A 16,108-nucleotide genomic window follows, 5' to 3' on the forward strand; every position below is an offset into this window, starting at 1 on the left:
CATGCTCCGACCGATAGTGCAACAATATCGGCAGCATATTAGCGAGGCATTCGTCTTCATGAACGACAATTCGCGCCGCTATCGTGCACATCTTATGAATGACTTCCTTCAGGATAACGACATGGCTCGGCTATAGTGGCTAGCATGTGCTCCAGACATAAACCCTACCGAACATGCTTGTGATAGATTGAAAAGGTCTGTTTATGGACGACGTGGCCCACCAACAACTCTGAGGGATCTACGCAGAATCGCCGTTGTAATGGGGTACAATCTGGACCAACAGTGCCTTGATGAACTTGTGGACAGTATGCCATCACGAATACAGGCATGCATCAATGCAAGAGGACGTGCTACTGTGTATTCGTCTTCATGAACTGGGTATTAGAGGTACCGGTGTGTACAGCAATCTGGACCAGCACCTCGAAGGTTTCGCTGTATGGTGGTACAACATGCAATGTGTGGGTTTCATGAGCAATAAAAAAGGCGGAAATGGTGTTTATGTTGATTCTTATTCCAGTTTTCTGTACAGGTTCCGGAACTCTCGGAACCGAGGTGATGCAAAACTTGTTTTGATTTGTGTATAAAAGGCAATGTCCTGCCTAACTCGAAATTTGGGGAGGATACTGATATTATACTGCAGCCGTCGTTTAAGAAGGGTTAAAATGGCTCTGAGCACTATGGGGCCTAACATCTGAGGTCATCAGTCACCTAGACTTAGAACTACTAAAACCTAACCAACCTAAGGACACCACACACATCCATACCCGAGGGAGGATTCGAACCTGCGACCGTAGCGGTCGCTCGGTTCCAGACTGAAGCACCTAGAACCGCTCGAGCACAGCGGCCTGAAATGTTCAAATGTGTGTGAAACCTTATGGGACTTAACTGCTAAGGTCATCAGTCCCTAAACTTACACACTACTTGACCTAAATTACCCTAAGGACAAACACACACACCCATGCCCGAGGGAGGACTCGAACCTCCGCCGGGACCAGCCGCACAGTCCATGACTGCAGCGCCTTAGACCACTCGGCTAAGTTTAAGAAGGGACTTTCCGAAATTCCACCCCTAAGGTTGTGAAATACGGGATGACAAGTTTTTTGATAATATGGCCGTATTAAGGCAACTTTGAAGCTAGACCTACGAAAATTGATATTTGGTTCCTCTGTCAGAAATAAAGACATACGTGTTTCAACATATTTTGGAAATGTAACCTCTACGGGGGGATGATGAAGTCCCATACTCATTGACAGAGCGTAGGGGACGATGCGGGATACCCACACCGCCATACTAGGCAAGGTCCTAGCGGAGGTGGTTTGCCATTGCCTTCCTCCGACCGTAATGGGGATGAATGATAATGATCAGGACGACACAACGACACCCAGTCATCTCGAGGAAAATGAAAATCCTTGACCCCGCCGCAAATTGAACCCGGGACCTCTTGCTCTGGAAACGAGAACGCTACCGCGAGACCACGAGCTGCGGACTATGGGGGTGAATTTTTTAAAAAACTAAATCATTCTTAAAGAACTACTGTAAGTGTTTCAATGCTATATTGATTTCTCAGTTACAAATAAATAATATGTGATTCAGTATTTTTGGGAATGCAGCCCTTAACAGGGTGAAATACGGGATGAAATGTTTTGTTTTCATTATGAAAGCATTTTTAAAACTTAATCTATGAAGATTTGTGTTTGGCTTCTCTGTTAGAAATTAAAAAAAAAAAAATACGTTTCTCACTCTTTTTCGATATTCAGTCCCTGAGGGGATGAAAACAAAATTTTTAACGAAATATTTCGGTATATTGTAAAAAGTTTCAAAGCAAACTAGTCGTTTCTCAGTTGGATATAAAGAAAGATGCATTAGAGACTGGGAGTTTCTATGGAAATACCACCACAAGAAGGCAAAAGGAATCATTAACAAAAACCTTGTACTCCAGCGTCCTTTCATATTGGCTTTACATTTCCTTAACTGGAACTTTATGGTTCAATTATATTATTAACAGTAATATGCCTCTTTTTGGCTTCAATTAATAAGAATAAGGGTACATTATTTACCAATCTTTCAGGTCGAAACTGACTGCAATATTTCGCTTCTTATTCTATCTGAGGTTGATTGATTATATCAATAATTTTTGAATGCAACCCAGAAGTGCCTCCGGAAAATACCCTACTTCTATAGCCACAATCAACGTGAAAAGTTTAGAAGCTGTTGCAGTTTGTGAACAGCGTAAAATTTAGACAAAAAAAAAGAAAAGAAAAGAAAAAACACTCTGTGCAGGCCATGCAGTCTACGCGAAAGAAGCAATACTAAGCTAGTTCACTATAAACATAAAAGATTTGATGGACAGTGTGAGCGACAACGTGCGGCTGTTTGCCTAACTTTAGGATGGCACAAGTGACTTAGACAAAATTTCTAGTTTGTGTGATGAATGGCTGCTTGCACTAAATATAAAATTGTCAGTTAATGTGGATGAGTAGGAAACGGAGTGTTATAACATTCAAATATAGTATTAGCAGGGTGCTGCTTGACACAATTCATATTGATTAAATACCTAGGTGTAACACTAACCTGCCAGGGTAGCCGAGAGTACTAATGCGCTGCTTCCTGGACTCGGGTATGCGCGCCGGCCCCAGATCTAATCCACCCGGCAGATTAATGACGAGGGCCAGTTTGCCGGCCAGCGTGGATGTGGTTTTTGGGGGGTTTTCCACATCCCACTAGATGAATACTGGGCTGGTCCCCATGTTCCTCCTCAGTTCCACGACTCACAGACGTTTGAAACCGTTCGCACTATTCCATGTCTTACACTAGACAAAGACAGCAGGGGTATGCTAATTCCGTCGTCAGGGGAGGGGTGGGGGGGGGGGGGGCAGCAGGAAGAGTATCAACACTGTCAAATAGAGAGTAACATGGCAGACACTGCGTTAAAGTAGGACAAAGACCCTAAGAAAGAAAGAATCTAAGTGTAACGTTGCAAAGCGATATGAAATGGAATGTGCGCCAGATTGGTAGTAGGGAAGGTGAATGCTCGACTTCAGTCCATTGGGAGAATTTAGCGAAGGTGTACTTCACCTATAAAGGAAACAATGTATTGAACACTATGCGACACCTTCTTGAGTACTCTTTAAGTGTTTGGTATGCCATCTATGTCAGATTAAAGGAACGCATCAAAGCAATTCAGCAGTGTGCTGCTAGATTTGTTGCCAGTATGTTCAATCAGCACGCAAGTATTATGGTGATGCTTCATGAACTCAAATGGGAATCGATGGAGGAAAGTGATGTTCTTTTTGAGCACGATTGAGCAAATTTAGAAAATTAGCATTTTGGCCAACTGCAGAACGATTCTAATGCCGCCAACGCACATGTTGCATAAGATGCAAAAAATTAGGTCTCATTTAGGAGCCATCAGACAATAGTTTTTCCCTCTCCCTGTTTGGGAATGGAACGGGAAACGAAATTGCTAGTGGTGGAGCCTGGTAGCATCCATTATTCTTCTCCAAGACCCATTTCTACCTGTTTCTTCACTCTTCTGTAAATAATTCGTGTCAGCATTTTTCATGACATATAAAATTGGCAGTGCATTAATATTCACAGTTGTCAGCATCTGATTTCTTTGGAATGGGAATTATTACATTCATCTCAAAGTCTGAAGGTTTTTCGTACAGGTTATTAGGTTCCAAGAGTTATAGACATATGTTTTTGTGTTTGCAGGTGCTGTCGAGGAGGCATGCCCGTCATTGCGGTCCAAGCGGTTCATCTCTGACGGGCTGTGTTCATCACCGTATCCTGTACACGAAGTGGTGTGTGCAGACCGCGCACCCTCCCACGGCCGCCGCCGCAAACAGCAGCAACAGCAGTCACAGGCAGTCCCGGCCCAAAGAGAGAGGCAGCAATGTGTCGAAGGTGCGACCCGCAGGAGACGCGTCGAGCTGCTCTGCCAGGACGGCTCGCGTCGCTTCTACCACGTGCGCCTCGTCAAGAGCTGCCGGCCACGCAGCCAGCGCCGCCACCGGCGACCGCCCGAAGCTGCCGGCCTATAGCACGAGATGGCCACCGTGCCTTCACGAGATGGCCACACACCATGAAATGCAGACTTCTGCTCTGTGGGGTGGAGAGTTTCGCCCACTGAGACAATAACTCATAGTAACAGCCACTTCAGAACAATAGCCCAACAATACTGACAGCATGCCGGCACTGGTGCGCTGTGCAGTTCTGCAAGGTGAACCTCGCGAGCCCGAGACATGCGGCAGATGTACTGTTCCCCAAATGACAGAGCTCCTAGGTGTTTCATTCTGTTCGTTACATTACTTTGGGACAATGACATATTGTCTAGTAGATTAAATGATTCATGTTATTTTTTGTATATATCTTTACAACACAAACACATGAGCATTTCACTATGCTACTGGTCATCTTAAGACTAAAGGCAGTGACTGGCTAACACTGTGAAAGTTGAACATAAAAAAATTCAGAAAACTGTATATTACTGCCACTTTTTTCCTGTCGTGAAATAATGAAATTAATGAAATGTTACAATGTGCAGTAGTTTCCAAGTACCTGGGTTTGCAACTGTGTTAACAGCTGTGTGGTCAGGAACTGAAGTGGGATGGAGATACAGGTGTTGCAACTTGTGTTCATTTCACAGTGATTTATAAAATAATTCTGACAGTTTATGACAAATAGCTCTTGGTGCACTTGCTATTCTACTTTGTATGACGAGATTAGCACACTTACATTCTGCAACTTGGTCTGCAAAGCATGGAGGCTGCTAGTGATACTGAAGCTGTGTGACTGAGAACAATAGTCGTCTAAAGGGCTGTGGCAACACAGAGATGTATACAAAATTCACAGCATCCACCCTATCAAAATCCCAGTATGCTGCAAAAGGCAGCACAACATACATTACCATTAGCCCCACAGCACGTTCGCACAAATTGTGTCACTGAAAACTGTCACTGCTGATTATCATTCTCTCTCTATCTTGCAATCTTCTGTACCAGAATTTCATTGCTATTATTACAATTATATTGAGACTATGGCTAATGATTGCAAAATACTGCATGAAAGGATTGGTAATATTCTCTCTACAGTTTCACTGCCTGGCAACATTCAACATTGTGTTTAGAAGCAGAAGCGGGCTACAGACCACCACTGGCACCTCTTGGTTCTTTTCAATTCTTCTGCCATACTGGTACAGTGGCATAATTTATTCTGTATCCCCTATTAAGATGTGACTATATTACAAACAATGTGAAAAAGAAAGAAAAAAGAAAAGATGATCTGCAACTAATTCAATAAGTTGAAACAGGCTTGATGCTCATCGATCTCCTAGGCAGCCAACAATACACGTCACAAATCCACAATAAACTGAGCATGTGAGTTAGGAATTTTCTTTATTTACTCTATAGAAATGATACAATATCAAAATAAACTCACTTGCTGTTCTTTACAGCTCATACAATTAGCTCCTGAGACTTTCCCCAGTAATTATTCCTCAGATGCACTGTAAAAATGGTTTTGTTAAAGCAACAGCTCAACAATAGTAGATCAAACTGAATATTTCTGTAAGGTGCACCTCCCAGTATGAAGCACAGAAAATGTTCCAGCTACCAGTTCTCAGCATTCCTTGGGTCTTTTTGCCACTAAATAACATGTAGTTCAAATGACTGAAATGCGTGACCAGAGCCTCCAAGTTAATGTTTACATCACAGCCAGTAATGTCGAACTATTAGAGCTAATGCATGCAACATGAGGTGGTCTCAAACAACAAGAATGAACTAGTACATAGTGATGTGTATTCCATTGTGTTAACAATACATTATTCTTTTCACCATTTTACACATTTGTATGCCACATACACAAAGAATAATCTTACCAAATCCTTCATCCTGTTCAGTCCCCTTTTCCAGCCAGTGAAGCTCAGGACCAATATGGCACTTTGCCTATTTCACAGAAAACCGATAACACCCATATATATACTATTATTATGATGGTATCAACACTCTCAAAGGGATTTTAAAGCTACCAGCAGCTCCGTTCCAGCAGAGCGATCCATGTACCCTCTTTGACTGCATCTAGTGTTCATTGCACAGTCATATACAACATCATTTTTCAAAGTGTTTGTGCATTGTGTATCTGTGGCAGAACATGGGCACCAGCCTGATATTTACCTAGACGGATTTGGAAAATCACCTAAAAATCACATCCAGGCTGACAGTGTTATTAATTCATGAGGTGGATTTGATCAGAGGCCAACACACCAACCAGTGTCAAAGAAGTGGGTTCTTGAAGCACTTCGCTATTGTGGTGAGTAATAATAGTACCAGATATGGGCACCTATTCTTTTTTTATGTCATCAGTCTACTGACTGGTTGGATTTGGCCTAGGCCAATCTCTTCTTCTTATTTGTTAGATACATTCCATTGACTGCCCGTATGGCCAAATGGTTAGCGTCACCACTCTGTGTTGAAACAACCAAATTCAACTTCTGGTTCTTCCTCAGATTTTTTCTAAGGTAACGAGATGTGGTCCAGTCAGCCCTTCTGCTTAAATAAATAACCAGCAGTATCGTCAGAATCCAGTCAGATACCATAATACACTGTGGGTGGCCACCTCATATCAGTTATTAACATAGCCTAGTGACCCACTGTGTGTGGGTAGTTGTCAGACAACAGCAGTTTTAGCAAACAGCAGATTACAATACATGTTAAGTAAATATGCTAGCTAAATACACATCACAGACATAGTATTATTCCACATGTGTGGCCTGCAGACAACACTGGCACACTGCAACTGATCTCCTTAGTCACAGGTTTCAGCACCTCAAGACTGTTCAGCTTAGCAGCCCATAACTGCCGTGCATGTGGGTGACCTCACACAAACACACCTCACATCGACTTATGGCCAAACTTCTGCCAGTAGCCGACGTGCATTGTCAACACTTGTGGCTCTGCTTACAGTCCTCTCTCAGCTCTCTGTGCCAGAAGGTAAACACTTCCTCCACCAGAGTGTCTCAGCACATTGCCGGTGGCAAACTGCAGGAAATATTGCTGACCTAGGACACTTAGGCAAAATAGTGCCACACTTGGCATGAAGTATGTAACATTTTCTACAAAATTACAGGGAAAGAACAGTTAAGTTTTTAAAACCCATAAATCCATGTTTACATGTGGTACTGGCATGGTTGTAAATACAATGTAGTATGTCGTTTACCAGGGACTGCCTAGGAGCCAGGAAAGGTTAAGAAAATGATGGGGGTTGATGGATAGCTGCATGAACTGACCACAAACCTCACAACCTAAACGATAGAGGCTTTATAACTTGTCATAAATTATAATTGATAATGTTGTGTTTACATTAAGAGTAACATAAGAGGTAAAAAATGTAATAATCATTATCATTTGTAAATGTAAATGCTTTTGTTCTATTTTATGTTAAGAGACTGCAGACATCAGTTCTTTGTGCTTTAAGTGTAATATTGTTTCATTCAAGTTGTAAGAAAACTGCTAAAATGCATATTTGACTGCTATTTTTTTTTAGGTTTATGTAAAAAATCAAATTAACATATTTTATGTAATAAAAGATGGGTCAACAGTTTAAGTTATTGGAATATGATGGCTTGTTTCTTAATTATTTATTTTTTTAGCTTAATATTATGTCTAACTTCTTAGATTAGCAATGATTATACCATCAACACACTTTAATAATAATTTATTAATTTTCATGGCAAAACCTTACAGTAATTGCATTATGAGATCCTTCTTGTCATCTTTCATATTCAGCTCCTGGTGATTCCAAATGGATATGATGACAAACTGATCACATGAAACAGGAATTAAAACTTTATCTAAGTGTTTACAGAAATCTACTCCAGAACTGTGAAGTAATTCATTTTGCACAATTTTTAGTGAGGAGGTTTGCTTTAGTATAAAACATACTATTTTATGTAAGTTCCACAACTTTATAAGAAATAAAAACTAACTCTTCTTACTCAACACTCATTTTTCCCTCACTCCACTTATCACATGTTTTTCAGTTCAGAATTCCTATCCTATTCCTGTTTATCAAGGTAAACACTTCCTCCACCAGAGTGTCTCAGCACATTGACGGCGGCAAACTGGAGGAAATATTGCTGACCACAAACCCAGAGTGCACAAACTCTGACGATGTTTTCACAAATGCCTCCTACATTGGCATGAGATTCAATCTTTATTCGCTATTGACTGTTTACAATAAAATAAGCTTTACCACTGATAAACAGTAATAATATTGACAATACAAGAAGTACAGTTACAATCACATAACCGAAGGTCAGTACTGTAAATGCTGTATAATTGTTTTTATAATGTAAAATTGGTCATCTTACTGTAAATCATGCTGTTTTACTTTTTAAATATTCAGTGGTGGTAACGTAGCAATGTGGACCAATTTGTTAAAAATAGTGACTATGTTCAGTTTGCAAGAGATTCTTGTTCTTAATAGCTTGCATCTTCTGGTATCAAAATTTGCAACTTGTGCTTATCCCGGTAACATATTCAGTAATGTCATTCCGACAAAGTTCTGAGATTTAGAGGTGTTGATTGATAACTGTTAGCACTGAATGACTCATGAAGGGAAGAGAACAGTGTTCCATAGGACAAATCTTTCAAATCATACAATATGGGTCATAAGTCAGTTGTAGTCCTTAGACTTTGTTTTGCATAGTGTAGTAGCAGTCAGTTGTGAACTAGACTGCTGTGTCATACCCATAAGTCAGTTGACCCGAACAGTTTGCGGTTAGGTTACTTGTTGTTATCTGAAAAACAATGAATAGAAAGTTAACACCAGAACCGTATGTATTCGTTTTGTAAACATTGTAGAAACATGACCATAATTACAGTGATGTTCGCAATTTGTTTGTGGAATATTTTCGAATCATCCAACCTCCATCTTCACATGGTACTTGCAGGATATATTTAACATTTGAAAGACTGAATCTGTAGGCATATCTTCCTTGTTCAGGTAGGCCAAACACTGTCACAAGCTTATGAGCAGAGTTTTTCAGTGGTAGGCTAATAGAGCCTTATTCATTTATTTATTTGTTTTTTCGTGCTACTGCCAGTTCTGTAAATTACCTGCATATGCTTTAAGTAGAACTGAAAAATAGTCCACTTCTTAAAAATATGCAGCCAGTTGAGGAAAAGTTAATATGAAAGGGAGATGCACTTCCCCCCCCCCCCCCCCCCCCCCCCCCCCCCCCCCCCCCCCCTCCCCCCCCCCCACCCCCCCCCCATTTCCTCCATGAAGTAGTAGTGAATGAAATTTTGATGAATGGATTGGCAGATGGTGTGCTACTGAATAGCCTCCATGATCTCCACATATCACTATGATGGATTGTTCACTCTGGGGTATACTAAAAACTGAGATTTATTCTGTTGAGGTTTTTTTATGTTGAGTTTTTGAAGGAATGAATCCACGTCCAAAGGAACAGGCACTGTGGCAACCACAGCTGTTATAGAACACATCAATGCATGCATGTTCTAAGGAACTTTCCATCATAATCAGAATAACACAGGCACTGCAGTATCATATTTATCTGCTGATACCAGGCGAGCGACTTCCAAGTACAACACTGATCTGTACGGGAATATACATAATGGACGTACGACTTCCGGTCGTAGATGCATGGTTGATGACAAATGGAAGTATGGGTCTGGCCGTGAGTCATGGACAGATAGCCAAATGGTAAAGGGACTGCTCATGATAAGGGGGAAATCTGGATTTGAGTTCTGATCCTGCACAAATTTTCACTGTCATCATTCCATTCTACAGCTGATGACAGTCCTTGTTCATAATTACAAATTCATTTGACGTGTTTTGTAACAGCTGTGGTCACCGCAGTGCCTGTTCCTTTGGGCACGCACACATGTCCAAAGGAACTTTTCACAGTAATCAGAATAGCACAGGCACTGCAGTATTGTACCGTATTGTATCATAAATATTGAACAACAGGCAGAAGTGATGCAGTAAAGAGGCTAAAATCACTCACAACTGAAAGGTTCAGTTGACAAATATAGTGAAAAGATTTACTTAATATAGTCATGGTCCCTACAGGGAAGAACCCAAAAGCAGAAAGGGTTAACGGTTAAGGATTACAGAACTATTGGTCTTACAGGGTGCTTCCAATTAAACTTTCACTACCTGAGTCATTGTAGATGGAAAACTATTTACCATATGGGTAACTAACTTCATATGAACTATGTTCAGACTATGTTCTCCAGGATTTGCATTGTTAGTAGTGTTAGAGCTGTGACTTGCTATTAGGCACTAGTACTGGTGTGGCAATGTAGGGTTAAAATACAAGCATCAGTGTGCATTGCACTCGCAGCCAGTCAATATGGGTCTGAACAAGAGGAGCAGGGTTTTACTCATAAAGCTGTTTTACTAAACAACAGCAATAGTGCTGCTGCTCTTCATGCATATCAATGCGTTAAAGGAATATGGACGGGTCATCTTTCAGTACCGGGGTTGGAGAGCACAATTCAGAAGTTCAAATCAACCAGCGAGTTAGGAACTACTCACGGGAGAGGCAGATGGCTAATTGTGCTGCAAGTCACGGTCTCTGTAAGAACGAACTCAAATGCAAAAGAATCGAGGATTACGGAACTATTAGTCTTACATTGTGCTTACAGTTAAACTTTCACTACTTGAGCCAGTATGAACAGAAAACTATTCACCATATGGATAACTAACTTCATATGAATTATGGTTCAAATGGCTCTGAGCACTATGGGACTCAACTGCTGAGGTCATTAGTCCCCTAGAACTTAGAACTAGTTAAACCTAACTAACTTACGGACATCACAAACATCCATGCCCGAGGCAGGATTCGAACCTGCGACCGTAGCGGTCTTGCAGTTCCAGACTGCAGCGTCTTTAACCGCACGGCCACTTCGGCCGGCCTAGGAATTATGTTCAGCCTGTAACTGTTCATTGCACATTTTTGACATGGTATTTGGAAACACCATTTTTGACTATGTTACAATTATTTGAAAATGGGTCTCAGCCCGAAATTAGTCATTGAGTGAATGAAAAAAAGTAAAATTTGCAACTTTTGACTGTTTTTTCATGGTAGTGAAGAAGTTACTGTTGCCGTGTCTGAAAATGCTGGACGCAATGTGCGATCTTCAAGCAGCGCACAGTTGTGTCACGACAGCAAAACATTCCGAGGTCCACCATTCAAAAAGCATTGCAAACAATTATGAAAAGGTATCACTAGCGAGGTTCCAGGCTGTCGTGGATGCAGATAGTTCTCACATTGATCAACGTTTATAACCTGGAGTGTAAACTTGGTATGTAATTAACAAATGTTACACTCTCATGTGGGAATGAAAATATGTTTTTTCAGTGGTTTATTAATTGTTTCTCTTCTGCATGTCCTCATAAATGTTTCCTCAAAGTTTCATTGCCTTACGACCACTCTTCTCTCGTGGGGTCCTCTCAGGCAGTGAAAGTTTAATTATAACCACATTGTATATCTCAGACAGCCAAAGACATTGCATGTATCATGGGAATGAATGTAAAAAGATGAGGAATAGATTGTCAGTGGAGCATAAAGAGAATGAGAACAAGAGGGACCATTGGAATTATGAAAATGGTATTGCTGTTGTGATCTTCAGTCCAAAGACTGGTTTGACGCACCGTTACTCTATCCTGTGTGAGCCTCTTCTTCTCCAAAAAGCTACTGCAATCTACATCCTTCTGAATCTCTTTGTGTCTCTCAATGACTTTTACCCCCACCACCCCCCCTCCCCCCAAACTTCCCTCTAATACTAAACGGATGATCCTTGGTGTCTTAGAATGTGTCCCGTCAATCGATCCCTTCTTTTGGTCAAGTTGCGCCACAAATTTCTTGTCTCCCCACTTCTATTCAGTATCTCATCATCAGTTATGTTATTGACTCATCCGTAACACATTTCAAAAGCTTCTATTCTCTTTTTGTCTAAATTGTTTACTGCCCATGTTTCACTTCCATACATGGCTACACTCCATACAAATGCTCTCAGAAAAACTTCCTAATACTTAAATCTATATTCAGTGTTAACAAATGTCTCTTCTTCAGAAATACTTTTCTTCCCATTACCATGCTATATTTTATCACCAGTTATTTTGCTGCCCAAATAGCAAAACTCCTCTACTACTTTAAGTGTCTCATTTCCTAATCTGATTCCCTTTGCATCCTCTGATTTAGTTTGACTACATTATGTTATCGTTGTTTTGCTTTTATTGGTATTCATCTCATATCCTCCTTGCAAGACACTGTCCAATCCGTTCAACTGCTCTTCCAAGTTCTTTGCTGTCTCTGACAGAATTACAATGTCACTGGCAAACCTTAAAGGTTTTGTTTCTTCTCCCTGAACTTTATTCCTACTCCAAATTTTTCTTTGACTTTCTTTACCACTTGTTGAATATCCAGACTGAGTAACATCAGGGACAGACTACAACCTTGTCTCACTCCCTTCTGAACCACTGTTTCCCTTTTACACCCCTCGACTTCTATAACTGCTCTCTGGTTTCTGTGCAAGATGTAAATAGCCCTTCATTCCCTGTACTTTAACCCTTTCTACCTTCAGAATTTCAAAGAGCTTATTCCAATCGACATTGTCAAAAGCTTTCTCCAAGTATACAATTGCTGTAAACATAGGTCTGTCTTTCTTACCCAATCTTCTAAGATAAGTTGTAGGGTATTACCTCGCATGTTCCTACATTTCTCTGTAGTCCAAACCAATCTTCCCCAAGGTCGGCTTCTACCAGTTTTTCCATTCTTCTTCTTCTTCTTCTTCTGTTAAGAATTCGAGTTAGTATTTTGTAACCATGAACTATGAACTGCTTCCTTTGGAATTGCAATTACTACATTCTTCTTGAAGTCTGAGGGTATTTTGCCAGCCTTGTACATCTTGCACACCAAATGGAAGAGTTTTGTCATGGTTAGCTCTTCCAAACCAATCAGTAATTCTGACAGAATATCATCCACCCCTGGGGCCTTGTTTTGATTTAGATCTTTCAGAGCTTTGTCAAATTCCTCTCACAGTGTCATGTCTCCCATTTCATCTTCATCTACATCTACATCCACTTTTCTAATACTGCATTCAAGTTCATCTCTCTTGTACAGACTCTCTAAATACTCCTTCCACCTTTCAGCTTCCCCTTATTTGCTTAGGGCTGGTTTATCATCTTAGCTCTAGATATTCATACAGCTGCTTCTCTTTTCCCCAAAGGCCCCTATAATTTTCCTGTAGGTTGTATCTATCTTTCCCCTAGTCAAATGTGCTTCTAAATCCTGCCTGGTTCATTTGCTGAATTTTTAAAATTTTCCCCTTTCATCAATTAAATTCACTATCTCATGTTTTATCTAAGAATTTCTACTTTTTACGTATTTCATCCTCTGCTGGCTTCACTATTTCATCTCTTAAAGCTACCCATTCATCTTTTACTGTGTTCCTTTCGCCTGTTCTCGTCATCCATTGCCTAATGCTCCCTTTGAAACTCTCAACAACCTCTGGTTCTTTCAACTTATCCAGGTCCCATCTCCTCAATTTCCTACCTTTTTCCAATTTCTTCAGTTTTAATCTACAGTTCATAACAAATAACTTGTGGTCAGAGTCCAAACCTGCCCCTGGAAATGTCTTACAATTTAAAATCTGGTTCCTAAATCACTGTCTTACCATTACATAATCAATCTGAAATGTTCTGAGGTTGCCAGATCTCTTCCACATATACAACCTTCTTCTACGAGTCTAAAACCAAGTGTTCGCAAAGATTAAATTATGCTCTGTGCTAAATTCTACCAGATAGCTTCCACTTACAATCCTTTCCCCAGTCCATATCCACCCATTATTTTTCCTTCTCTTCCATATCCTGCTATTAAATTCCAGCCTCCCATCACTATTAAATTTTCATCTTCTTTAAATACCTGAAAAATGTCTTTCCTCTCATCATATGTTCCTTCAGTCTCTTCATCATCTTCTGAGCTAGTTGGCATATAAAATTGTACTACTGTGGTAGGTGTGGGCTGCATTTGCAGTGCAAATTTTAACCAGTGTTACCGAAACAAAAACATGAAAAACAGCATGCCATAATTGTTTTTAATCCACTATTTATTATGCCCGTTTTTCCCAAGTCTCAAATAACATATCTGAAACACTGAAGGTGCAGCCAACCAAGGAACATTAGGAGTATATTCACTGAAAATCTAAGGGAACTGTGGCATCAATGATATAGAAATCTGCAACTATTAACAGAACTCGAGTAAATGTATGAAACAGTGGATTGGTATTATTGAAAGAAAATCAGTTCGATCTTTGGAATAAAAGATAATATTCTTCTCATTGCCTGAAATTATATTTGTGGTCTTATTTTTAAAAATCCTTGGACCATACTGTTTGTGTCGCAGAATTAATAAAAACTGTCAAACTAACTTTAGCTAGCACAAATTCCAAAGTGAAGTTCAGGAGGAAGAATAGAAAACTTCTTTCAAAACGAGGACCAAACTCAGACAAGACAATAAATTATCCCAACTGCTTTTCATCATGGCCTTCAGTCAAAACATATCATGGAAATTTGGGAAAAAGGAAAATTTAACTAAATACCAAATTAGCTTAAAACCCCAGTTGTCGTGGATTTGCGAACAGTCCAGCTCTCTTAGCTCTTGATATGAAAGAAGTTTGTGACCACACTACTGGTATACCACAAATCACCTAAAAATGGATTACAAGAATCCTCTGAGAAACTGAGATTATGCAAATTAAACCCTTATGAATAAAGTCTCTGTAAACAGTTAGATAATTAACATAGTTCTACAACTTAAATGTCTGAGATAGACAGGATGATAGGCATCACACACACACACACACACACACACACACACACACACACACACACACACACACACACACACAAAGGTTTAGCTTGAATACCTCTCTCCCTTCAAGTATTTATAACTGCTGCAATTTTCTTCATTTTTGATGTAGTAATTGCACTAATTCTACCGGTTTCAATTATTATGAGAAACATTAAACATCACTATGAGAACAATAACAATATTTTTCAGTTTAGTTCTAAGAGGCTACATCCTGGATGAAATCAAGGACAACTTCCATGAACAGGATAAAGGATTGTAGTCAACCAGAACATTTTAGTTGCATTCAAAAAGTTTTGATGTTAATCAGTGAGTCTTATACTGAATAAGAAGTGAAGTATTGCAATCATTTTGGACCTTGAAGTTTGGTAAATTATACTGTACTCTATTTTATTAGAGGGAGCAATAAAATGTGTATTATTGTTACTATTACAATCAAACTATTAAGTTCAAATTAAGGAAATGTAATGCCAGAATGAAAGTTGCTAACTTTGTACATTAATGGTTAAATTGTGTTAACATAATTTCTCCTAGTTTATGTGGTTGAAATAACACATTACATTTTCAACATAAAGGTAATGTATCTGTATTTATAAAAATATCTTCAAAATAAAAGTATTCCCTTAACAACTTCAGTGTTGCAGTCTGATCATAAGCTATATACCCTCCACTAAGATGTACATTTCAGGTTACTTCCCTATGCATTCTGAGGAAGGCCAAAGTCTCAGCAGACAGCATTGCTGAAACAGAAAAATTACGTAAGCTGTTACATTTCGAGAACAACAAGAGCAAATGACGAATGTACCAGATGACCCACATTATCACTGTCAACCAATACACAAAGCACAAAGCATAACAGGCACGGTGCGAGGCAGGAAGAAAAGATTTCCCACTGTCAGCTATGTTAATGAGCCAGGACAACATTAGAATTTCATGAGTGGCTCCCACATACAAAGCAGACCCTGTTCCTGACTCTTCAGCTGCAGTAGCCTAGTGTGTGGTCTCTAGAGGCACAGACCATAAAAATAAAAAAATAAAAACTCAACATAGTCCACTGCTCCAGACAACTAGCAAAATGAAGTATGTAGCAACGGGCAACAGGGTTCGGTAAAAAGGTTAGTGTACAAACCAAAATTACATCGTCAAACTGGGATCTGAAAATGTGGAATATTTGTTACTATTACTCTTAATCTTCGTTTTTTATTCCAA

General features: G+C 39.8%; 1 protein-coding gene across 1 annotated transcript in view; it reads left to right on the forward strand.

The window, feature by feature from the left end:
* LOC124718873 (sclerostin domain-containing protein 1-like) overlaps window positions 1-7,997 on the forward strand; it is a 464,695-nt gene extending 456,698 nt beyond the window's left edge. The window contains exon 3 of the mRNA XM_047244510.1: window positions 3,715-7,997. Within this exon, the coding sequence (XP_047100466.1) occupies window positions 3,715-4,043 (329 nt within the window). The 3' untranslated portion in view covers window positions 4,044-7,997. The remainder of the gene's footprint in view (window positions 1-3,714) is intronic.
* Window positions 7,998-16,108: the final 8,111 nt, after the last annotated feature.

This window comes from Schistocerca piceifrons, chromosome 10 (genome assembly GCF_021461385.2).
Source record: "Schistocerca piceifrons isolate TAMUIC-IGC-003096 chromosome 10, iqSchPice1.1, whole genome shotgun sequence".
NCBI lineage: Eukaryota > Metazoa > Arthropoda > Insecta > Orthoptera > Acrididae > Schistocerca > Schistocerca piceifrons.